General features: G+C 33.1%; 1 protein-coding gene across 2 annotated transcripts in view; it reads right to left on the reverse strand.

Moving 5' to 3' along the window:
• SLC30A9 (solute carrier family 30 member 9) overlaps positions 1-17,274 on the reverse strand; it is a 78,731-nt gene that overhangs the window by 9,235 nt on the left and 52,222 nt on the right. For both annotated transcript variants that reach the window (XM_081813037.1, XM_081813038.1), the window contains exons 10-17: positions 14,556-14,611; positions 12,294-12,429; positions 9,223-9,262; positions 7,897-7,968; positions 7,334-7,441; positions 6,132-6,297; positions 2,987-3,116; positions 858-971 (exon numbers count right to left, since the gene is read on the reverse strand). In XM_081813037.1, coding sequence (XP_081669163.1) covers positions 858-971; positions 2,987-3,116; positions 6,132-6,297; positions 7,334-7,441; positions 7,897-7,968; positions 9,223-9,262; positions 12,294-12,429; positions 14,556-14,611 — 822 coding nt within the window. The remainder of the gene's footprint in view (positions 1-857; positions 972-2,986; positions 3,117-6,131; positions 6,298-7,333; positions 7,442-7,896; positions 7,969-9,222; positions 9,263-12,293; positions 12,430-14,555; positions 14,612-17,274) is intronic.

The following is a 17,274-nucleotide window of genomic DNA, read 5'->3' on the forward strand; positions in this document are numbered from 1 at the left end:
AAAGACAAAAATATTTGAGAACAGCTCATCTACAAACTTAAAAATCATGTTGTGAACTATAATATTAACATAAACAAAGTCATATTATTTGAAGTGCTTCTATTACTCTGGTACCTAGAGTCTAAAAGAAAAAATAGTAAGTAGTGATAGAAATGCTTCCCTTCAATTTTTGTTATTTCCCTTCAATTTTTAACAAAACTAAAGAATGATCAACATCAGCTGAAGAAAATGCAGTGCCTTCAACAAGCTATTTATGTTAAAGATCATTTATAAATATTATTTATTGCAATAACTTGAACTCAAGAGTCAATAAATGACAATTTGAGAACACTGAGATTTTTAAAGATAGTCTTATCAGGTAATATTTCAGTAAAAAACCAACAGGTTGTAATGATATCCAACTCAAACAGAAGCAAAAAGAAAATATAAAATAATGACAGGTGGAGTAAAAGGAAGATGTGTGTATGTTCAAGGTCACATTCTGTTTTTTCAAACTTTTGAAGAGAATCTAGTTTCCCTTTCACCTTTCTCTAGAAACTTTTAAAATGCTTTTTATTTCAAAACAAACAAAAAACCTTTAGCTACTTTAGAAACTAGGCAAGCACTATGGAATAGTGGTTGAAAGTACAGAATTTGGAATTGACCAACAAAGGTTCAAATCCCAATCCCCTACTTCCTTGAGTAAATTGCCCAACTTCTCTAACCCAGTGATTTTTCTTGTTCACAACTACCAGTCATACACCATGAGGTTACTGAGAAGATAAACATATACATGTGATACAATCAGCACATTGTTCTGACACAGAGTAAGTACTTAAGAAACAGTCAGCATTATGATTATTATGAATACATCTTACTTTCAGTTCTTTCTCAAGTCTATCTACTTCAGCTCCTAAAGTATCAATAATATTTTCTCCATGTTTAAGCATAAAGGTCTCTAGTTCTTCAGGAGTTTTCACTTCTTGAATTTCCTATAAAGAAAATGACAGCAGGAAAACAAAATAACTTTTTAAAAAATCATAGTAGTACACCAATGATTTCTTTAAAAAATTATAACAAACACCATTAAGTTTAACGAAAAACTTTCATGCTAAAGGTGATGGACCACCTAGTTCCAAAAACATTTAATTCAACAAAAAATTAAGTATAATACTTCACAGAGATAGCATTACAAAATTAGTGGGAAAAGAACAGACGATTCAATAAACAGTACCAGGGCAATTATTTTTATATAGGAAAAAAAGATTAAACCCCTACCTCAAATCATTAAACAAAAAAAATAATAATTCTAAGTGAATTAAAAAACTAAGAGTAGAAAACAAACCACAAAACTTTTAGAAGAAAAAAGAGAGTATTTTTATGATACTGGAATAAGGAAGTACTTCTCAAGCAACATAATAAAAAGCCTAGAGAAAAGGATTATAAATTGGACATGAAGTTAAAAAACACATTAAACCTTCTGTACAATAACAAAGTGAAATGGTAAATCACAAACTAGTACAAGATATTTGCATATACACAACTGAGGATTAGTGTCCAGCATATTAAAAATAAAATGTTTATTAATTTGTCAGAATAACAGAAATTAACTAAATAAAGCAGTAGAGGAAATCCCAATGGCCAATAAATTTAAATGTTTTCTAACCTCACTACTACTACCAGGGGGAATAGAAATTATAATTAAATATAAACTGTAATTTTCACATCTATCATAATGACAAAAATTTCAAAACTGTGAATATAATACCATCTAGTAAGCATGTGAAGCAAGAGAAACTTTGATGTACTGATGATGGAAATTAAACTGACACTCTTTCAAGAACAATTTGCAAATACCTAGGGAAGTTGAAGGTAAGTTTGTTTTGTTTTGTTTTGAAGTAGGCTCCACACCCAGCGTGGAGCCCAACACAGGGCCTGAACTCACGACCCTGAGATAAAGACCTGAGCCAAAATCAAGAGCTGGACACTTAACCGACTGAGCCACCCACCAGGTACCCCAAGTTTACTCAGAAGCCCAATATTTTAAATCTAGCTATGCAGTATCCTAAAGAAATTCTTACACATTTGAACAAGAAAACATATGAGAATGCCATTGTGGACATAACTGTCCATCAGAGGGAGACTGGATAAATTGCAGTATATTCATAGGAGATTATATAGCAATTAAAATAAATTAACATATAAATAAATATATGTATACACACATATATTAATATGGAGGAATCTCAAAATGATGCTCTTAAGCAAACTATAGAGGAAATCAGATGGTATGATACCATTTATATCAATTTTGAAATATTCAAAATGCTACTATATACTGTGCTAAGAAAAATCTGTGGAAAAGTATAAAGACTGAATGGAAATGACAGTACTAAATTCAAGACAATTTTTAGTTCTAGGGATGGAGGAAGAAGAATGGGATCTAGAAGGAGAAGACAAGGTCTTCACTTGTTTTTGTAACAATTTCTTTAAGATCATAAGCAAATACAGTAGAGTAAAATGTTAAGATTTGACAAAGGCAAGTGGTAACCTTTGCACTGTTCATTATTATTATCCTCTGAATTCTCTTTTAAATTTAATTCTTAATATAAAATCATGGGTTGTAGAATCATAGAGATCTACACTGATATCTGACTCCATATTATGGCTTTGTAATTTTAGACAAATTACTTAATCCTTCTGTGTCTTAACTTGCCTACGTATAAAACTGAAAATACTATTGCTTTACCTCACAGCGTTGTTGAGAGTATGCTAGAGAATTTCTATAAAATGCCTGGCACATGGCAAGTACCTGAACAGTAGTTTGCTCTGCTGCTATCTCCTCCAACTCATTCCACAGCAAATAAAACGGTCTCTGTCAAGTTTGGGAACTCTAAGCTGAAAGCTCAAGTGACTTTAAGACCTGTAAAAGTTCTATTTTATTTACTCAAAAAGTAATTTTTCTAACCTTTGACTATATAAGAAAACAATAAATACATAAACTTACCTGTAGCATTTGGTCAAAATCTTGTTTTTCCAAATATGATCTTGTAACAACTCGTCCATCAAAATCTACTTCTGCCTTAAATCTTACTTTCCCTAATCCTAAATCTGTGGCTTTAACATCATGAATTGCCCTGCAACCAATAACAATGCATACACGTTTATATTTGCACACATACACATTTTAATGGCACAAAGTACAGAATTCTTTTTTTCCATCAGTGATGAAAATGGACCAAGATGGCTTTCAGAGTATTCACCATTAAGCGCCATCAATAAATTTCCAAACAAACGTCCATTTAGCTATTTTTGCATAATGCCATACAAAGATGCAAACTTAATAAATATGATTTTATGGTTTGTATATACATGAATTATATAGTTTGTGGATTAAAAAATCAACTCTAAATTGCTTTTCTACAATGTTGTCATTTTGTCTCATAATTCTTTTTTTTAAAAGCTTCTTTAAAAGTCTTCATGCAATTGTGAAGTACTCTATTTGAATGAAGTTAATAATAACTACCTAATGGGATTTGATATGGGGAATAATGAGCCAACACATACATACAATGTTTAATATGGTAGCAACTACACGGCAGACATTTAATGAATGGAATTCAGAAAGTAGCTAAGTTGGCATCTTTACTTTACAGATTATAAAACAGTCTGAGAGGCCTAAGTGACTTGCCTGAGGTAATTCAGCTAGTCAACAGCAGAGGCAGGACTCACCTCCAGATCTTCAGACACCCAAACCCAGTAGTCTTTCCATTATACCATTTTGCCTCCCAGAAAGGAAAGCAGATGTTCTAGTGTTATAACTGCTTTTCATCCCTTCTGTCCTAACCCTCAGGAATCAATATTCCTTAGAAAACTGTTGAGAAATTCTTTTCTTTCTATGATAACCACTATTAACATCTTTTCTTTATGGGATATATAAAATAAAAACACTCTGAATCCTGGGGATATAGAGAGCCATAGGAAAACAAGCCTAAATGAGACTCCAAATACTCAAAACATTTGACCCTTACTTCTGAGTGATCCTGAGCAAGTTACTAAATACTGAGTCTCAAATTCTTTAGCCATAAAAATAAAGAAGCATATTTATCAACTAGGATAAAAATAAGAATGATTTAATATTTATAAGGTTATATATACCCAAAATGAAATAAAACTTGTCCAGATTGGCAAGAAGCTACATAATTTTTTTCATTTTTAAAAAGCATATCTACCTCAGTCCTAACAAAATATTACAAATTTCATTATTTGACTAATACAGTGAAAGTAATGCTTATTCACTAACTGTAAAAGCCTATATTTTTAAAAAGAAGATAGATACCAAATGAAAAACTTAAACTACCATCTTAAGACACTGGAAAGAAGAGCAAACTAAATCTAAAGCAAATAGAAGGAAATAATATAGATCAGAGCAGAAATTCATGAAATAGAGAAAACAACAGAAAATAAAACTAAAAGCTGGTTTTCTGAAAAGATCAACAAAATTGACAAACCTTTAGCCAGACTGGCCAAGAGAAAAAGGAAAACTCAAATTACTAGAGTCAAAAATGAAAAAGGAGACATTACTACCAATCCTAAAGAAATAAAAAGGATTACAAAGGAAAATTATGAATGGTTGTATGCCAACAAATTAGATAACTTAGAACTAATGCAGAAATTCCTAGAAAGACACAAACTACTGAAACTGACTCAAGAAGAAATAGACAATCTGATCAGATCCTTAACAAGAAAATAGGTAGAGTAAGTAATCAAAAAACTACCCACATAGAAAAGCCCATGCCCAGATGATATCACTGGTGAATTCTACCAAACATTAAAAGAAGAAATAATACCAACGGTTCATAAACTTTTCTAAAAAATAGAAGATGAGAAAACACTTCCCAACTCATTCTATAATGTCAGTATTACCTTGATACCAAAATCAGACAAAGATATTACAAGGAAAAGAATATTAACATGGACTAATCAAGTACTAAGCCTAATACTGATTCTAAGAATATTCAACTTCTAATCTAGATATAGCTAGGTAACTACTTTTCCAGATTAAAAATGTAGGGCTTAGAATATAAATCTAGTAATAATTTACTCATTTGTTTTACTGATTCAGATATACAGGTCATTCTTAAAAGATTTAACTTAAAGATTCTGGTTTTAAGGGTGCCTGAGTGGCTCAAGTCTGTTAAGCGTCTAACTCTTGATTTTGGCTCAAGTCATGATCTCAGGGTTGTGGGATCAAGCCCCGTGTTGGGCTCTATGCTCAGCGGGGAGTCTGCTTGAGATTCTTTCCCTCTGCCCCTCCCCAGTTTGTGTTTTCTCTCTCTCAAATAAATAATCTTAAAAAGATCTGGTTATAACACAGAAGAAAAATATATTCATTTAAAGTTTAACATATATATGTAGTTAGTAGAAAATTGGGATTTTAAAGGTTTATTCCTTCCGTATCACTCTGAAACTTGAATTTCACTAAAAAGTACTAATTAGAATGCCATATCTCTTCTGATTATCTCCTAAGTCTTCAGTTCTTCATTTTTTTTTTTTTTTTAAATAAACTCTACCCCCAACGTGGGGCTTGAACTCACGACTCCAAGATCAAGAGCTGCATGCTCTACTGACTGAGCCAGCCAGGTGCCCCTTCAGTTCTTCATTTTCATATCATTTAAAAGATAAAGATTATAAGGAAAAACTTTTAAAATGAGCTAAAACAAGAAGTCTATTTTCAAAAGGAGTATAAATTATATTCAATTTGGTAATCACTTCCCCATTGAATAAAAATTTTCTTAAATTTAATATAGCAATTTGTAATTATAATACAAATATAAGGCAAAAATAAATATGAAGGTTCCACAGAAGTGTTCTACATTATGGAGATAACCACTTGCAAACTTCGGTTCCCATTACATCATCTAAGTGTTCCTTATTCTAAAGATTGAAGATATATAGAATTTAAAAGAAAACAGGGAGTTTCCTAAATGCTTTCACTTGTTTTCTTCTAAGGTTGCAAGTCTGAAAAGTCATAGATTAAAAGTCTAAAGGCTAGGGAACCACAAACTCTTCTGGAAGTATTTACAAACCAAGCATTTCTATTTCTTAATATGTTTTTATAAACCTTAGCAGCATCACTGGAATAAGCTGACCTTACTGATGGGTCGTTCTCCAGGAGTTCAGTAAGCCGTTGTACTTGCTCTGGCTGGATGGATCGCCCTAAGAGCGCTTCCGTGTTAGTGTAGATGAGGAATGCTGAGACAATGCCTAATAACGTGCCCACACCCAAAGAACCTAGGCTGTCATACAGTGGATTACCTACATAAAGCACAGAAGAAGTCAGTAAATTAACATTTTCAATCAGCTTTAGTGAGTAAAGAACCAGAATTAGTAAAACAAAGGACCTGAAATTCATTCCCTAATTCCTTTAATGACTTTTTCCTAATAAGTTTACTATACTACAAAATGGAGATGCTACCATATGCTTCACATTACATAGGAGTATTATGTGGTTTAATATTTAAGATCTATTTCTTGCATATGGTCATTACATGAGCGAGGGTTCAGAGCATTTTAGAAACATCATATACATACTACTAATTTAATAAAATCCATTTCTTTTTGATATATCAGTAGCACTTTTCCTGTCCCACGCTGACAACACTGTGAGATCAACAGCTGAAAAAAATAACCACCTTTTGTTTCTTATTCTTATCAAGGTTCTATGAGAGAATTAAGCCATACAAAAAAATGATATGGATCACTTTTCATTCAACCAAGGATGATGCATAGCTAGTACCATTCTAGATACAAAGGGGAGAAGTTAATTCATTGCACGCTACAGGTACCTTAGAGCAGTGGTTCTCAAAGTACAGTTCTTTAACCAGCAGCATCAGCATCACTTGAGAACTTGGTAAAAATGCAAGTTCTTAGGCCTTACCTAAGACTTTCTGAATCAGAGCTACAATATATATTTATTTACAATATTAGAGTTTATTAAAGTTCTCTCCCATATATTACCTTAATAAACCTTTGAGGTCACTAGGCCAAATATTATCAATACTAAGCTCAGAGTAGTTGCATAATTTATTAAGGCACAGCTAGAAAGGTTTAGCACATTACAGAAATGCTCTAACAACAGCCGTCTTTATTTCAAACTAAGAAAATTTCTGAGAGAGAACTCTGAAGACTTCTACTGTCTTATTTGTCTTATACAAATAAATGGTTAGTATGCAATTAGCATTTAACAATCTATTGGTTTAAAACTATTCAGTGATATAAAAGAAAATACCCACATATTAGAGAATTATTTAAGTAGTACAAATAAATCACCTGTAACTTAAGAAATATTTACCTGTTAGAGAAGTAAGGCCCATACACGTAGCTGCTATTGTCACTCCCAAGACCGCTGCAGTATCCTCCAGTAATATAACATTTGTACTAGGATCACGACTTTCCATTACTTAATCATTGGGGTAGAGACAAGAAAAGAAACTTCTGAAATCCTAATTTGATACTATCACGTAACATTTTAATAAGTATCCATTTAAAATTAAGATATAAATTAAGATAAAAAATGTATGAGATCCTGATTTTAAAAACCCAGTTCAATGTAAACACAATTTATTAGTTTAAATGTTGACAGTAACTGAAATTTAAAGTCAAATTACTTTCTCTAGTTATAAAAACATATATAGAAAAACTGTAGTCACTTAAGTTAAAATCCAAATATAAAGTATTCATGTTCATATCACACTATGTTTCTCTTTTTAAAAGAGATGATATATAATATAAGAGCCATACAGAGAAGACATCGAGATATATTTTGTACACACCTATAAGGAAAAAGCAATAGTACTGGGCAATTTTAGAAAATAAAGGAGATGAAGTAAGACACCTGGTTTCTAACATACATACCATATTTATAAAATGACATTCCTTTGGCCCGAGCACTCCTACGAAGTTCATTTACAGCAACAAGAAGTGTTGCTGAAAGAAAAGCATTCATATCAGCAAGAAAAAAACTTCATGCCTCCAAATTTTAAAGATGGCTTCTCAAAATAAATAGGTACAACACTTTTAATGCCAGGGTTGTCAATAAAGAAAAGTTCTATATTAATTAGTCATTATCTAGACTCCAATTATCATAATACAAGGAATCCCATATTTCTAAACCATAATAATTTAAATATCATTACCACCACCTTAATGACCTTAATTTATTGGACAGCAACTAGTTGGCAGGCACCACACTAAGCACAACACTTCTGATCCTCCCAACCTTTTGAGGCAGGTGGTGTTATCACCATTTTACAGACTGTCAAAGATTAAGGGAACACTATGCATAGCAAATGACAATGTATCGGAAGTAAGCAGACTATGAATACAACGAGTTAGGCAGTTTCCTACATGATGTAGCGCTTTTCTGTCATAAAACTTGCTACAGCTGAACCTTGCAGAAACCTGGAAATATTTTATTGCAGAGTCAGCCTTCCATGATTAACACTACTATAACCTGATTTTCATTTTTTTTTTTTTAAAGATTTTATTTATTTATTTGAGAGAGAGAGAAAGCATGAGGTGGGGAGGGTCAGAGGGAGAAGCAGACTCCCCGCCGAGCAAGGAGCCCGATGCAGGACTCGATCCCGGGACTCCAGGATCATGACCTGAGCCGAAGGCAGTCGCTTAACCAACTGAGCCACCCAGGCGCCCTTCATTTATTTTTTTTAAAGATTTTATTTATTTGACAGAGAATGGGAGCGATCGAGAGAGAGAGAGAGAACAGAAGGAGCGATCGAGAGAGAGAGAGAATACAAGCCGGGGGGACAAGCAGAGGGAGAGGGAGAAGCAGACTCCCTATGGAGCAGGGAGCCCAAAGCAGGGCTCAATCTCAGGATCCTGAGATCATGACGTAAGCCGAAGCCAGCTGCTTGACTGAGCCACCCAGGTGCCCCACTAAAACATAATTTTTAAAAATTCAATATATAGTTATGTTTTTAGACTCCATTCCAAATGTTCTGAGTGTTATGATTAAGATACTCAAGAACAAAAAAAAAGGTTTTCCCTTGCCCACATCCATTAGAGGAATAACCATAGTACATTATACAAAGAATTTACTCCCTCGAAGTAGATTCCTATTTCAATAGTTTTTCTTTAATCAGTGGAATTTAGCAATTTATAAAAATGAACTGCTGAATATATATTACTAAATTAAGAATAAATAGATACTGTAACAGTACATACCTCCTTCAGATGCTAATGATCCCGCTAAAATACAATATGCCTAGAAAAGAAGTATTAAAATAAAGTGTAAGTTAATATTTCATTAGAGAGTCACAACGATTCATGCATAAAGTTTATAATATTTAAAATGGAAACATAAATTCAAATCCTAGCCAGATAAGAATCTTGATGGGAGATAGCTCAAATGAGGGCAATGAGATAGAGGGTATATCTTCATAAAAGGAAAAAAATAAAAGTTAAAGATTTGATGGTCATTTCATTTTTTAATACTTAGAAGAGTAATCTGTCTACTCTATAGAATGTTATACCATGACCTAAGTTAAATTCATGACATAAGAGATGAAAAAATAAGTATAAAAAATTTTCTGAAGTTCAAAATGAACACAAACATTTGAAATCTGGGGTGTGGATACCAGGATACATACAGTAAGATCCATACCCATACCCATGTAACTTCTGGCTTTTGTTTGGATGCCCAGTACCAATCCTGATTCAGAAAGATAAGCAGTTATAAATAGTGATCAATTTGGGAGAGGGGGATTACACCACCCTCCTTGCAGTACCAGGACACACTTGAATTAAATAAAGATTCACAAAAAACTTTAATCCAAGAGATAACCTAGCAACACAAATTTTTAACAATTTCAATGAAATTCAAATGAAACATATGTAGAATTTTCAGCATCATCTTTTTGGAACCCTGGGCTTCCCTGAAATAGAAGTTTGGAAAATTCTGAACTTAGTCTAATACTCTTATAATTCTGTTAAGGAAACTGAGATGTCCCAAGGCTATGTGATTTGCTTGAGTACATAGAAATGATACCAGGGTAAAAGCTAGAATATGGGTTTTCCAGTCTCAACTCTAGGCTATCTCCACTGAATCTTACTGCCAACCTACAACATAATTAAAACAGTAGCTAAACTGTCCAATATTTTTTTTAATCCTTCTATCTCCTTCCTGAAAGGATTTAAGACACACTTATCACCTAATAAAGGGAAACAGCATATATCAGCAAAAGATTCCAATACCTAATAAACATAAATTGGTCTATGGTACATTGAATATTGAATCTATTATTTATTAACTAAGAGTCATAGTCTGATGTAACCTCATTTAGTTGCAAAAAGATAGAAGAGCTTCTAGCATTTTTTTTTTTTTTTAAATAGGCTCCACACCCAGCATGGAGCCCAACACGGAGCTTGAACTCAGGACCCTGAGATCAAGACCTGAGCTGAGATTGAGAATCAGGTGCATAACCGACTGAGCCACCCAGGCACCCCGAGCTCCTAGTAGCTTTAAAACTTAAACACAATTGAAAATTTAACTAATTTTCATTAACCACTTAGTCTCTGTAAAATAATACTATACAATTCAGATGAATGCTATAAGAATGAGGTATCTATAGGGCGCCTGGGTGGCTCAGTTGTTTAAGCGACTGCCTTCGGCTCAAGTCATGATCCTGGAGTCCCGGGATCGAGTCCCACATCGGGCTCCCTGCTGAGCGGAGAGTCTGCTTCTCCCTCTGACCCTCCCCCCTCTCATGCTCTATCTCATTCTCTCTCTCAAATAAGTAAATAAAATCTTTAAAAAAAAAAAAAAAAAAAGAATGAGGTATCTATAAAGTGGCTGAACCTTTTCAGAATGGAGGAAAAGATGTTAAATGAGATTCATTCCAACTGAGAACAAATTAGGCTATAAGTACTCCCACATTCCAAAATGAGGTGCTGTACCATTTCTTCAGGCTTTGCATAGAGAACGCCCAAGGCTCATTTTACAACTCCTAGCTCCACACCCACTAACCCATGAGGAAGAGCTAAGGTTAAGGCCAAAAGTGAAGATTTCTTTGGAAAAAGCTATTAAGCTGTTAAGATTGTTCAGAAAGCTGGATGTACGTCCCTGGTGTTTAGAGATTACAGTGAACTATGTCTAATTCACATATAAAAATAAATTTATTGGCAAGTCTACTGATACTGATTGTGTCAACAGAGTAGATGATTATGTTTGGGGGAAAAAAAAACCAAAACTGCACTCTCACTGGGAGGGCATTAAAGATGTCTGTTTTAACACACAGAGCCCAAACAGGATTCTGAGTAAGAGTCTTTGGAAAAGAGATCAACTGCCCAAAGAGCCTTCTCGAAAATGCAAGGCAACCTCAGCAGAAAGAGTCTGGAACTACATCCTAAGAAGCAGAAGCTAAAAGGGGTGCCAAATGACCAATCCATGCTTGTCAAGGGAGCCAAGTCAGAGTGGACATGCAGGGTAATCTCCAAGAAGTTTCCATGAGAGAAAAAGGCAGCTTTAAGTATCTACAAAGGTCAGAGGAATCCAATGTAAAATGATGCTGGTGCCAGTAAAGTACAATAGAGTAGTATTTTCTGTCCTCTCTCCCTACATTTGATGCTGCCAGAGGCAAGCTCAGGAGTAGGAGAGAAGGGCAGACGCCCTAGCGAGGAAAATACAGAAGGTGACCATGCTCCCATCCTCCCATTCCCCCGGTACAGGCTTCCTACCTACATGAGTGAAAAAAAAAATCTTTAAATACAACAATTCCAACTTATGACTGTCTTGTGGCACTGGATATTTTAATTACTGATAGATTATTCTTGGGACTAAAAATGAACAGAGATCTTCTTGTTCTTCAATATAACTGAAGAAATTAATGGAACTGCCCAAGATTTTAACCCAGGAGTCAGTACTTAATGACTGTACCTACAGAGATACTTTTTTCTTTCTTCTTTTTTTTTAAGATTTTATTTTTAAGTAATCTCTACACCCAATGTGGGGCTCGAACTCACAACCCTGAGATCAAGAGTTACACAATCCACCAACTAAGCCAGCCAGGTGCCCCTGTACCTACAGAGATACTCTTGTTCAACATCATTGAACCATGTGAATTTAGAGGTCATGTGTAGTCATGTTCTAAAAAACACAACTACAGCTACATAACCCCGTATTACAGTCAAAAAGGTATGTGTTAGTCCCTTTCTTTAATATCAATTATGACAAAGGCATTCTACTGTACTTAATCACTCTTATATTACTTGAAAACTGAGGGGGGAAAAAGGATTACCCATAGAAGGGATTCCATTGGTTGAGGATTAAGCAATCCCATGATTCCGTGGTACCAAGATAATCCTGCACCCATCATGAAAATTCCAACACCACTAATTAGTGAAGCAATATAGCGCATATTTGAAAATCCATACCTGAAAAATTAAAAAAAAAAGTTTACAAAAAATACAAATCGTTTTATATGTTGAATAAGTCAATGCAAAAGAAAACCAAAAACTTCTTACAATATAAAGATGTTCATGGTTTTATATTTAAGTAAAATGTAAATGCCAAATTTAAATCTAATCGGAAAATAACATATAAAGGGAAAAAACTGCAAGATCTTTGAAAATATAGAAAAACAGTGAATATGACTGAATTCAGGTATTTTCTAATCCCTCTTCCATATAGTCTGTTCTGATTACATAGAGTCAATACACTATTATGTACCACAAATACTGATAAAATTCATCTTTTTAAAAATGCATTCAGGTGTTTAATGTAGAGGAAGACATTTAAATTTCCCTGTAATACAGCTTTCTAACTAAACATTTGGTCTTCTTGCCTATAATTTGATGTTGGATACTTGGGGCTGGTTCTGAATAGTTTAGCACACAGCAACTAACTACTCTTATTAGGACTATGAGCTTCAGTTTTTCGGGCGTTTTTATGGCAAATTTTTAAAAAAAAATCTCATTTTTAAAGAATCTTTGTCAATATGTGTATTATTTTGTATTACTGTATGTATCAATAAAATACTGAGTTTTAAGAAGCTCAAAAACATGATAATACTATACGAGGAAAGGAATCACTCATTAATAAAAATATTTCCTGGGAAATTTACTCCCAAAGCCAAACTCTATGGCACCCTTCTGGCAGATGCAAATTTAAACAATAGGTCTTAATTAAAACTGTTTTTAATTATTTCTGCAAATATGTAGTAATATTGCAATAGGGAATTCTCAGTTTATAATTATGACAATGTTCTACCTATTTGATTTAGAAAAACTTACTTTTTCTAAATGTACCCCCCAAAGTAATATAGGATATATATATATTTATTTCAGTTAAAGTAAATTAAGATCTAAATTAAGTGCTAATACTTTCCTTCTGTGTGTTTTCAAAAAATTGTAGGTTCTGACTGAAAATTTTAACTATGTAGATCTTCACTGTCCCATATTAGTCATCGGCCACATAACGCTATTTAAATTTAAATTAATTAAAACAATAAAAATTTAAATGTAGATCTTTACACTAGCCACATTCCAAATGCTCAACAGCCACGTGTAGCTACTGACTATCATACTGGACAGATATAAAATATTTCTATCACTAGAAAATTTTATTGAGCAGCACTCAAGTAGATCATTGAAAATACCTTAAAAAGAAATCTTCACAACCTAAAATTATAAAATTTTATCCTGTTTTAAAAATTTTGGTGTATAAAACTAATCAGGAAAAAAATTCTTTTCTTGACACAGTAAAATAGTGTAATGATGTGTAATTAGTAGATAAGAAAGCTACGTGCTCTCTATAATTGCTTATTGATAGTTCTAGGATATTCAAAATATACTATCATTTATGAGAAAACAGTAGTGTCTTGCTTTTAAGCAAAAAAAAGGCCTTTATATAAAGCACAGAGGCAGACTCCTTTACAGAAATAAAAGTAGATTTTTTCTGCCTTAAGACTGATCAAATTTTATTATTGAAACTTGTTAAATAAATGATACATGTGGAATTCAAAAGTATTAGCTGGGTATGTTAGTAAAAGGAAAAAATCTCTATAAAATAACTGATGTGACTCAAAATAATACAAAAGAATACTCATTTTACAAATAAATAATTTTAAAATGTTAGCAGAATACTATTTCCAAATCACAACAGGATTAAAATACAATAAATATGGATTTAATAAAAGTTATCACTACAATTTTAGACTCAGTGCCTATCAGTCTAGATGTAGAATGTTTCCTTTAACCAAATAAAATAGAACTCTAAGATCAAAATATGTGCTTTGTTATTATCAACTATGAAGAGGACAAGATCTCTATGCTGTTACAAAGCATAAAAATAATTTAAACACAAATTTCAAATTATATCTTGAATTTATTTTGACACTGTGTTTGAGTCCTACATTTTAGATCCTATAGTGAAAGAACTGACCAAATCTTGAACACAAAAATGCAGGTATATAAACTGCAGGAGACTTCCAAAATTCAACTGCTTTTATTTCAATGACTTGCTGCCAAAAAATAAAATAAAATAAAGGCAATGTCCTTACGGATGAGTAGGATCTGGTGTTTGAACAGACTTACTGATGCCCACTGCTAGTAAACCCTATGGAGAAGAAGAAAAAAGGGTAAATAATTATTAGCAAGATGGAGAGTATAGTGTGGTAGAACCAATCTGGAGCGTGCAATCTGACAATGGCAAAGAACCACTTCACATGCACATACACAACAGCCCAGCAATTCTGGTTTACAGTCCTTACCTTAGAGAAATAAAGATGAACCCAAAGGGGTTCAAAACACCATTGCTTATAAAGACAAAAAATGTGAAAGCCAACCTAAAAATCCCTCAATAAGGAATGGCAAAATAAATGCTGGTATTGCCAAACCATAGTTACATCTACAACAGTTTAAAAGAATGGAGTTGAGACAGAGCTTTCTGTACTGACATGGTAAAAGCTCCTACACATACCATTAAAGTGGAAGAAAAAAAAAAAATCAGGAACAGTGTGTAAAGTACAAAAAAACTTACGTCGTTTTGTAGACAACACATAATGTAAAGCACAGCAAAAGGTCTAAAAGAATATACATTCAACTGTTTATACCTCTGAGGGAGAAGTAGGATTAGGATAGTCTGTAATATCTGATATTTTTATAGGAAAAGTAACATACTGCTATACAAATAAAAGACAGTAAAAATTTTAAATAGTATACATTGTATACAGACAAATATATTTCTACCAGATCTTCCAAAGCCATGCACAAGGAGTATACATATCAATATGTACATTATCTGGGGTGTGGAAGGAGGGAATAAAGATGTAGGGCTAATTACAACTAAGACTTTATTTCTTTAAAAAACCAAAAACATAAAGTAAATATGGCAAAAATACGAACATGTCTTTAATCCTAGTTACCACCTTTCTCTCCTTCCTTCCTTCCTCCCCAGACTTGATCTTTTCTTCCTTTCTTTCATTTATTTGGTTTTTCAATTGCATCTTTTGTTAAAAAGAGTTATCACTGGAAACTCCCGATATTAGTATGCTTGCCCCTAGTAAGTCCTTTCTATTCTAATTTGATGTGAGTTTAGAGATCCAAAAAAGATTACCTTATTAGCATTATTTGTTTAATAAAAATACAAGGCCTCCGAGTGAATACCCTACGTGGTATTATTTCCCTAATCTGGGGCTTTTCCATTTTTTCAGCATGGTATCAAATAATCAGATAGGTAAAGCTTCAAGACAACCAAATTCTTCATAGATGAGGTTTCCCTGTAGGTTACAAAAAACTTGATAGAAACATTCTCTCTAGTAAAATAGAGATTACACCACCTTGAAAATGGCTAAAACAAATATATGATTGGACTTTTAAGTTTTGATATTGGAAATCCTACCCTAAATACACAGAGTATTACAGTTTTTTTTCTACTGGATTCCAAAGAAAAAGAGAGTTAAAACTACCTAAAACACAGATGATGGCTTTTCAGTGAATCAAACCAAGAAAATGAGAGCAAATTAAGATAGAACACAGGATCCTTTTAAACTTGCAAATTAAATTGAAATATTCATTAATTCACACTATGTATATGTGTGTGTGTATATGTGTGTGTGTGTGTATATATATATGTGTGTGTGTTTATAATGTTTACAAAATAGCCAATGGGTATTCAATTATTTTTAAAATCCTTAATATTCAGGTTGGCCACACAATGAAGTGTAGGATATCAAGTTTTTCATAAACTGAATGTGGACCAAATTTATTAGTTTTTCCTATAAAAATAAGGTATCACAGACCATCCCTAATCCTGTCCCCCTCACTACCCCCAGAGGTAGGGTAACACGAGATAGGTCCTTTCACACCTTTTTCTGCATAATTACAATGTGTGTGTATACATATATAAATATACACACTGATATATATATATATCTGTAAATATAACCTACATCTGTTTGGTTTGCAACATAATGGATATTAATATCTACTGGTTAAGAAGCATTATAAATGCTTCCCCCTCCATGATTTTCCTTTCCTTTTTTGATTTTTCCTTCAGTATCATACTATCATGCAACTGCTTAAATGTCATCTTGGAATATCTTTCTAATTGTTCTGACCCCCTTACAGAAGAGCAAAGACTGATTTCTTCTAAACACTACATTATAAACTCAGGTGCTCGATAAATTCATATCAATTAATATTAATGATGTACTGTATATTACTTAGCAGAAAAGTTTTAAAAAATGAACTGTACAGAAATTGTAAACCTAAATTATCACTAGAAGCACAGGTCTAAATTTAAAACTTGAGGTATTTTAGTCTCTCAAGAGGTAAAGAAAAAAATACTATAGTTATAAAAATATTACAACAAATTAATTTTTTAATAACTGGAAGTTTGTACCTTTTGACCACCTTCACCCATTTCACCCACCTCCACTAACTCCCTGTCTCTGGCAACCACCAATCTGTTTTCTATATCCATAAGTTTGGGGTGTTTTTATTTTATTCCACATATAAGTGAGATCATTCAGTATCTATCTCTGACTTTATTTCACTTAGCGTAATGCCCTCAAAGTCCATCCATGTTGTCACAAATGGCAGGATTTCTTTCTTTTTTTCTCTAATGGCTGAATAATATTCCTGTGGGGGGGGGGATCATTTAAGAGTCTGATGGATATTTCAGACTATATACACTTGTATATAGTTGTTAATGTTGCTTTTGTGAATATATTTGTGAGAGATTTCAGAGAGGGGTGTGTGTGTGCTTGAAAAGATGAT

Source organism: Leptonychotes weddellii, chromosome 2 (genome assembly GCF_054177405.1).
Source record: "Leptonychotes weddellii isolate Sample4059 chromosome 2, ASM5417740v2, whole genome shotgun sequence".
NCBI classification, from domain to species: domain Eukaryota; kingdom Metazoa; phylum Chordata; class Mammalia; order Carnivora; family Phocidae; genus Leptonychotes; species Leptonychotes weddellii.